The sequence below is a fragment of the Gossypium hirsutum genome, chromosome A01, assembly GCF_007990345.1.
Source record: "Gossypium hirsutum isolate 1008001.06 chromosome A01, Gossypium_hirsutum_v2.1, whole genome shotgun sequence".
Lineage (NCBI taxonomy): Eukaryota > Viridiplantae > Streptophyta > Magnoliopsida > Malvales > Malvaceae > Gossypium > Gossypium hirsutum.
The window spans coordinates 87715965-87724332 of record NC_053424.1 but is presented as its reverse complement, the minus strand read 5'-3'; the positions used below and the strand labels follow the sequence as shown (position 1 = coordinate 87724332).

Genomic DNA, 8368 nt, shown 5'->3' with positions numbered 1-8368 from the left:
TTAGACAATAATACTGCACTAAAGGAATTAGATCCAATAACATCTATTCTTCCAAGGAAACATTATTGCCACAAACGACTTGGCTTGGGAGCCAACCGAAAAATTATTGTCAATAGGGGGTCGTTCTACTACCAGAAGTCATGTTATTTGCTAAGGTTATACTAAATGATGTCCTCCGCCTAAGGCTGGTTATCTCTCTTAGAAACATCCCTAGCTACCCTAAGCTCTATTGTTCTTGAAACCGGCGCTGATGCTCAAAAAGTTGTTCTTCCATGTGACACATTTTCTCTTCCATCTCTATGACTCGTTGTTAGGAACCAGAGTGTTAATGCTAAGAAACTTGGTCTACAAGGATGGTAGTAGCAATAACTTGAGGAGTCGAATAGAACAACCAAGAAAGGTGGATATATTGGTAGAGTTGTGCAAGAATATCTCTTAAAAAGAAGGAGGAGGCCCCAAGTAAAGGCTATGACTGGCATGTGGCAGTCTGGTTGAAGGTTGCAACTAGCTGAGTGAAGGCAACTGGCGAGGTTCCTATTTGGTATTGAAAGAGCTCTTGGTTGGTAGGGTTTGCAGTGTTGAGGGAATCATCATTCTAAGAAGAGGCCATGGTTCGGTCTACACTTAGCGCACCAATTGTTGATACAAGTGTACAATAAAAGAGAAGGTAAAGAGATCAATTCGCCTAGACAGGCGAAGAGACGAAAAAGGAGAGTCGAAGAGGAGTAAGGTGGCTGTGAAGTAAAGAAAAATTGAATGCTTTACATAAGTGTTTAAGGTTCCTTCCTCATTGTTTACATAAGTTATGCTAAATTGAATGCTATAACCCATTTTCCTCTTTTAATTATATCAAATGTTTGGATTTATGTTTAAAAGGGAAAAAAAAACATTAGCCTTTCTTTCTTTCCATGAAAAAGTTTGATTTTTATGCATAAAATTGAAGTATATACAAGGGAGGAGCCCATAGAAGACCTTCAAGTAGAAGATAATTGCATAACTTTTATTTTTTATTTGGAAGAAATGATTTTAGATGCAAGTTTTCCATCGGCCACTGGGTTATAGCAAGAAAATAACAGTGATTCATCATCATTCTAAAAGATTATCAAATATTTCTATCAAGGCAATTGTTTTTCTCCAAAAAGATTATCAAAGATTCAAAATCGACTAATCCAAGCGCATTTCTCGGGACAGCAGAGAGAATTACCAGGGAGGGCATGTCCAAAGCCCACTGTTTTTCTCCCAACACGGAGCAAAAGCTCATCCTGGTGTATAACCTTTTCCATCCACTACTAAGATTACATTCAGCAATTCTTCCATCACTTGCCTGCAGCCTTGAAACAGCCTTTGAGTCAATTCGAACCCAAGTAAGATTTATCCACTGAACAACATGTTGAGCACTTCAAATTTGGATAAAAGCAGCTTTTGAACCAATGTAAGCATCTGCTTTCCCATTATGTGTTGAAAGAATGGTCATTGTTTCACTGTTTGCAGGAGAATAACACTGGATTCTGACTTCAGATTGGATAGTTTCTTTAAGAATAGCCATTTCAGGTTCTCACCAAGGCATGCTTAGGGAAGAGGAATTTGACAAGATCCAACGTTCCTTTGGCATCTGTAGGAGAACTGAAAGATAGCTGATGAATCTGTAGTTGTTCAGGGAAACTATAATACTGAATTCATTTGATGCAAATGCATTAGGTATAAAAGTGAGTAAAAATGTCAACAAGGATCATAAGCCTGCCAATCAGAATATTAACATAAATGAAATTATCTGAAGGTGTCAAGACATGAAAAGCACAAAGTAATCAACTATTAGAAGTATAGTGAATGATTTCGTCCCAACCAAAAGTAAAACAAAGCAAGAGCACAGTAAATTTTCTGATTCAGACCAATATAGTTATTGTGAGGGACTTAGAGTAATCATAAAACTTCCAGTAACCAGGCCCACTTGAAAGTTCAAGGAAGCAACATCAACAGCACGTGTTCACCAGATAGAAATATGTATGTTGATAATTCTAACCTATCAGTTTCAAGCTAGCGAACATTTATAATGCATTTTTGAGTTATAGAACACATCCCCCAATTTTAAGAAGCAAGATAATTAGTAAGATGACAGAAAATCAAAAAAACTTAAATTAAATTAAGAAAATAAAATATATTACCAATACTTGTTTTTCCATCACATGTGATGATTCTGAAAGGCATGCATCTTGGGTTCCTTCTACAGCTGGGTTTCAATATGGTGGCATGTATTCTGCAAGCTAAGATCCACTGCAAAAAGACTTCAGGTGACAACAAAGGCTGTACTACTCAGTGACAGAAAATATCAGATCGATCGCCTCCAGTTTGTTCATCAGTGTCGCATAAAACAGCAAGGCAGTCAATAATCTTTCCCTTTGGTAGCAATCCAAAAAGTATTCTATTTACTTAAAGTGCATGGACCTGAAACTGGGGAATGGAGTCCTACTATGAAAGCATCTCGTGTTCCATTATCTAGTAAGCAAACCAGATTGAAGGGGGTTCTTTTACAATTTCAGATAATGGTCAGACAAGCTTGATCAAAGTCGAATCAAAAGCGGCATGTGTCATTGAAATTCATTTCCACCTACTTTGCATGTTGCTTTTGAAAAACCTCTCTTTTCCATTTCCTCAAGCAAACCAGTAACAGCAGCTTCATTATCCTGTTGTAGATACCCTCTGATCATAATTTCATAAACTGCAGCATCAGGAGTAATTTGCCTTCTCAACATATCCTCGAATATTTGCTTTGCTTCAATCATTAGACCCTTATTTGCTAAACCAAAAATAAGGGAGCTATAAGTTAAAAGATCAGGTTGTAAACCCTCTTGAACCATTCTATTCTTTACTCTAAAGGCCTCTATCAAATTTCCTTGCTCACAAAGCCCGGCAATCCAAGAAGTATATACATATTTGTCTGCAGTGAACCCTGCCTCCAACATCTCCCTAAAAACCCTATTAAGTTCAGTAAAATCCCCTTTCTTAGCCAACCCAGTAATGAGCACTGTATAAGATATTTTATTAGCCTTTTCCCTGCAAAAATAACTTTCAGCTTCATTTAGACAACCATGCTTGCAGAGGCCATCCATTAAGCTTGTAAGAACGATAACATCGGGGTCAAAACCACGGGCCAAAATTTCACCATAGACATTCAATGCAGCTTTTACATTCCCAGCCTTAAAATGGGCATCCATTATCATGGTTAACATCAATTTATCAGGCCGCAGTCCACTCTTGACCATATTTTCCATAAATATTGATGCTTTGTCAAACAAACCAGTGTTACAAAGGCCAGCTATTATTACCCCATATGCTGCCATGTCAAACTCAAGTCCCTGAACATACATCTTACCTAAATATTTCAGGGCATCAGTTACATTACTCTTTTTGAAATGAGCATCAATGATTGAAGTATAAACAACAGAATTAGGCTTAACCTTATCTTTCAACATTCTGAAAAACAAGCACTCAGCCCTTTCCAGCATCCCCTTCTTGCAAAGACCGTCAATGAGTGCAGTATAGGTAACGACATTTACTGCAAGCTTGGCCAGTTTCATTTCCTTACACAATTCAAACGCAGCCTCGAAATCACCAACCTTACAGTAGCCATCGATCAAGCAGGTGAACACAATGGAATTAAACAACACCTTCTCTTTCTTCATATCCCTAAACACCTTAACCCCCATATTCAAATCCCCCACTTTACAGAACATATCAATCCATGTACTATAGGTAACCACGTTGGGCAAACAGCATTTCCACATCAAACCCATATAAACAAAAGCCTCTTTCTTCTTCCTCATCTTACAGAACCCATTAAATAACACATTAAACGTAACCAAATCGGGCTTACATTTATCTACCCTAATTTCATTCACAATCAAACAAGCCTTAACAACTTCACCACATTTAAAATACCCATCAATCAAAGAATTAAAAGTTGCAATATCCGGCTCACACCCATACAAAGGCATCAAATTTACAAGCTTTTGAGCATAAGAACAATGTTCCAACTTACAAAAAAAGGAGATGGTTGAACTGAAAGAAGAAGGGTGAGGGGTTGACCCTTTGGAGAGGAAAAAAGACAGTAACTTGAGAGAAAGTGCGCCACAGTCGGAAGCTGTAAGCTTGTGGAGAACCTTGTTGAAGGAATAGGGGTCTGGGTACTTTGAAGTTTTCTTCAAGTAAGAGAAGAATTGGAGGGGTGAGCCAAAGTAGGAGTCTGATAATGCTCTGTAAGAAATGGGTTCTGGGAAATTTTTCGAGGCTTTCTTCTTCTTCTTCAGGTGAGAGAAGAATTTGAAGCTGTTTTTTATCATTCATGGGGACTTGGGGAGTGGTTTTTTTTTTTTTCCTTTTTGAATTGGCTCTTAAACCCTGGAAAGTAAGGGCATAAATCTTAAACCCTAGAGGGAAAAGGGCGAAGAAGCTAACGATGTCGTTTAAGCATTGAGCAAATGAATACGGGATAAATTACACCATTAGTCACTAAATCATGGGTAAATTTTTTTAGTCACTTAACTAAAAAGAAGTTATAATTTGGTTATTGAACTATTCATAAGTTTTCATTTAAGTTATTAAACTATTCAAAAGTTTTTATTTAAGTTCATGGTCTGTTAAGTTTTTTTCTTTTTAAAGTTCTGCTAGCGAGCTCCAAGCGACGATTCAATAACCAGTACAGTGGATCAATACCTTTGATGAGTAGAAGAACATACCTTAGAGCTAAGTCAATCTAACGATTAGTTTCAAATATTGGACAAAAAAAGTTGTTCGAATTTTAATTTGCAGATTCATGACATCAAAAATTGTTTCACAAAAAAGTTTGAATTATAAAAGAGAAAAGAAAAAGAGTTTTCAATTGATACAAGCGGTGCAAACCGAGAAAGCCATATAGCATGAGTTTTAACAGCCTAGTGAACGACCACCAGCTCCAAGGATTTAGACTTAAAATTTGGCAGAGCCCTACTCTAGGTAATAATCGCTTTTGTGGGACTATCTTCTGCTAGATCATCACTTCCCAACGGTGAATACCACGCCGTTTTGTCTCTTGGATTCGCCAACCTCTGATGCAGAAAGCAATCGAACCGACTGTGTAATCTTCCTAAAACGTACAAAGCAGTCGTTCCTTACACAAGTTGAAAAGATCACTATTAAGGGACATGGACGGAAGCATCAACCCCGTAATGCGAAGAAGTGATGAATACTTTGTTGAGAAGGCTAAGCGCGGGTTCTAAGCCTCATGAACCTTTTTGGAGAATTTTGACAACCTTCGGCTAAATTGGTTTAGTGGGTCATGATTTTTGGCAAAGAAATAAATAAAATAGATATGAGATTTTTATTGAAGAAAATATAGAAAGAACAAAAGACAGAGTTTTTGGGAGAGAGAGTGATTACAGAAAAAAGAGATGTCAAATATGTGCCACTCCATCTCCTATTTATAGTACTAGAAAACCTAGTTTATTCCTAATGAAATTCTAAAAGATAAATACAAATAATTAAAGATAAATGAAAATAAATCCTAGAATTAAATCTAAATAAAAATCCTTAATAATTATCCTAATATAATTAAAGTTAAAATAGAGTCTTGTGCTATAAAATCTCTTCTTTTGCATTTTAGTCCTTGGGTCTTCCATGTTTGCATTTTGGCACCACTTCTCTCTTTCTTTGCTTGTTGGTCCATTATATCTTCAAATTCGCACTTTTTACCTTGAAATTTCCTCTCGCCTCCAATTTAGTCCCTAAAAGATAAAAGACCACAAAATAATCCAAATTAGTAGGATCATACTCAAAATAATCATGCAATTAGCACATAAAATATGTCGTTCTAGAGTATTATCAACAATATTTGGAAAATGATTTTAGAATAGTATTTGAAAAATGACCTTTGGAAAATAGACCAATTTTCTGTAAAACTGATATTTTATGCTTATATGATTCAGTGTAAAAAAATTTCCATTGTTTGAAATTTTTTATAAAAGTTGTCCTCTTAGACTTGTTTTTAATGAAACAATCATAATATTAACTTTTCTTCATAATTAGTTAAACAATAACAAATAGTAATTCAATTTTTTTGTCTAAATTTTTTTGTAAGGGTATGAATAATACCATAATAATATAAATTGATTGGCTAAACTACATTAGAGATTACCCAACTATGGTTTTTATCTTTTTTATCATTCGACTATAGCAAATTATAAAATGGTCACACAACAATTCAATTTTGTTGTTTTGGTCACCAACGAGTTAACGTAAAAATGGAAACACCCAAAATAAAAAATAATTGATTGACCAAAAAAGACAAAATTAAATAATTGAGTTATTATTTTGTAACTTTTTATAATTGAGAGAAAGAAAACATAGTTGGATGGATATTAATATAATTTAAATTCTATCAAATTTCATTATAAAGATATGTATCAAAACACACATAATAAGCATCAACCATTAATTCTGTTGAATGATCTCAAATTCCTCAAATTTTATTAAGATAATGATTTAAATTGATGTATCTGAATTTATATATTCACAACATCGATCATGCACATCAAGGTTAGTTCGAGGCCCACGCTGGATTAAGTGGACAAAACCACCTTAAGGAAGTTACATACTCAACACAGATGGGGCTGTAAAATCTCGTTCATACTTACCTTCAACTGGGGGTCTCATCCGTGATAGCAAGGCTCATTGGATTGGATGATTTATGTTGAATATTAGGATAACGGATAGCCTTTAGGTGGAGTTATAGGGTGCGAGTTGGTCTTTGTCTCACAAAATCCTTGGGGATTCGTCGGCTCATAGTGGAGTTAGATGCACTGTTGGTGGTTTAGTTCCTTTGAAAACTTTTTGAGAAGAACCATTATTTAGGTACTTTAATTAAAGGTTGTCTTAACTTGATAAATGAAAGGATGAGTGATCGAGGTTTGACTCATTTATCATGTAGGAAATAGTTGTACAGACCACTTAGTCAATTTAACTCAAAACCTCGAGAAAGGTCTGGTTCATCTTAAGATGCCATCGACGAGCCTTGAACCTTTTCTCCAAAGGGACACTTGTAGAGAGGGGGTAATTAGAATTTAGTTTTCTTGTTTCCTTCTTTTGTACAAAAAAAAACAACAATCATGCACCTGATTCAGTTTTTCAAATTAATATAAGCAGTAAGCTTAGCTATAAATTGGGTTATCAATACTTCCAAAGCATTAATTTATAGCATAAAAAATTAAACCATAGAAATACTTTACTTTTCAAAAGAACTTTGAATCAATAATTAAAAGAGGCTAAATTAGGCAAAAATTCTAATTTTAAAAGTTAATTAAGTTATTAGGCCGATTTTCACCATATTTACTGGAATAGGCCGATTTTGAAGAAAGAGAGGAAAACGCGTCTAGCTTAACGCATTTTCTACTGACACAGCTGGAAATTGCATCTAGTTGGACGTGTTTTCCTCTCTCTCCCCGGTCTGGTTTTCATTTTTAGGGTTTTTTTGGGTTAAGGTTTTGGGTTTTGAGGGTAGTAATTTGATTTTAAGGTTTTGTTAGGTTTTTAAGGGTTTAGGATTGGAAATAATGGAAGGCTGATTTATTTGTGTTTGTGTTTGAGGTAGACATTTTGAAATCTCAAAGGTATATTTCATTTGACGGTGATGCGAAAGTGTTTAGAGAACCATACATTTCATTTGTCGCATCAGGATAGAACCATTACCTTAGAAGCCTATCACAATGCAACTCAGCCCCCATGTTCATGATGCATATACTATCACGGGTTGAAGTATAAGTAGGGCTCCTAGTTAGCAGATCTTAATGCAGGGTCACGATTTGGAGCATAACTTGGGAGTCCACTTGGCAGTGATTATATGATCACGAGTTCAAGTTTTGCCTCACCAGAAGATAATGTTTTATAAAATCAATGCTGAAGTTTGAGATGATAACCGTAGGGAAAAATTCAGGGGCCTTCTAGTATAACCAACTTATATTTTTCTCCATTTCCACCAAAAGCAGGATTGATAACCTCCCAATTGTCTGAAATGGTGATAGAGTTGGATAAAAGAGCACTATTAGGGGGAGCGATAGTGGCTATAGAGAGAAGCTAGAGGTCGAGTCGGAGCAGTTGCTGTTGTAGTTATTAGTCAGTGATTTAATCACAACAACCGCTATCAAGCTGAAACGACCTCTAGCTTTTGTCCAATGCGACAATTGCTTGCACCATTAATAGTGCACTTGCCCCCTACTTCTATTACTGGTTTCAAATAAGAGGAAGGTTGATGATAATGCCTTTAATGGTGATGGAGAAAAAGAATAAGTGGATTATATTGGAAAACCCTTGAGTTTTTTCCTACGTTTATTATGTTAAACTT

General features: G+C 35.7%; 1 protein-coding gene across 2 annotated transcripts; it reads right to left on the bottom strand.

Annotated features, from left to right (window-relative positions):
* Positions 1-979: 979 nt before the first annotated feature.
* On the bottom strand, positions 980-4393 carry LOC107903630 (pentatricopeptide repeat-containing protein At2g01740). Of its 2 annotated transcripts, none has more exons than XM_016829730.2 (2): positions 2163-4393; positions 980-1623 (listed from the first exon to the last, which is right to left on the bottom strand). In XM_016829730.2, exon 1 carries the CDS (start codon positions 4335-4337, stop codon positions 2586-2588), a length of 1752 nt encoding a protein of 583 aa, XP_016685219.2. In that variant the 5' UTR covers positions 4338-4393; the 3' UTR covers positions 980-1623; positions 2163-2585. The 2 variants fall into 2 exon arrangements, with proteins under 2 accessions (XP_016685219.2, XP_016685220.2); XM_016829731.2 differs by having other exon boundaries at positions 980-1612.
* Positions 4394-8368: the final 3975 nt, after the last annotated feature.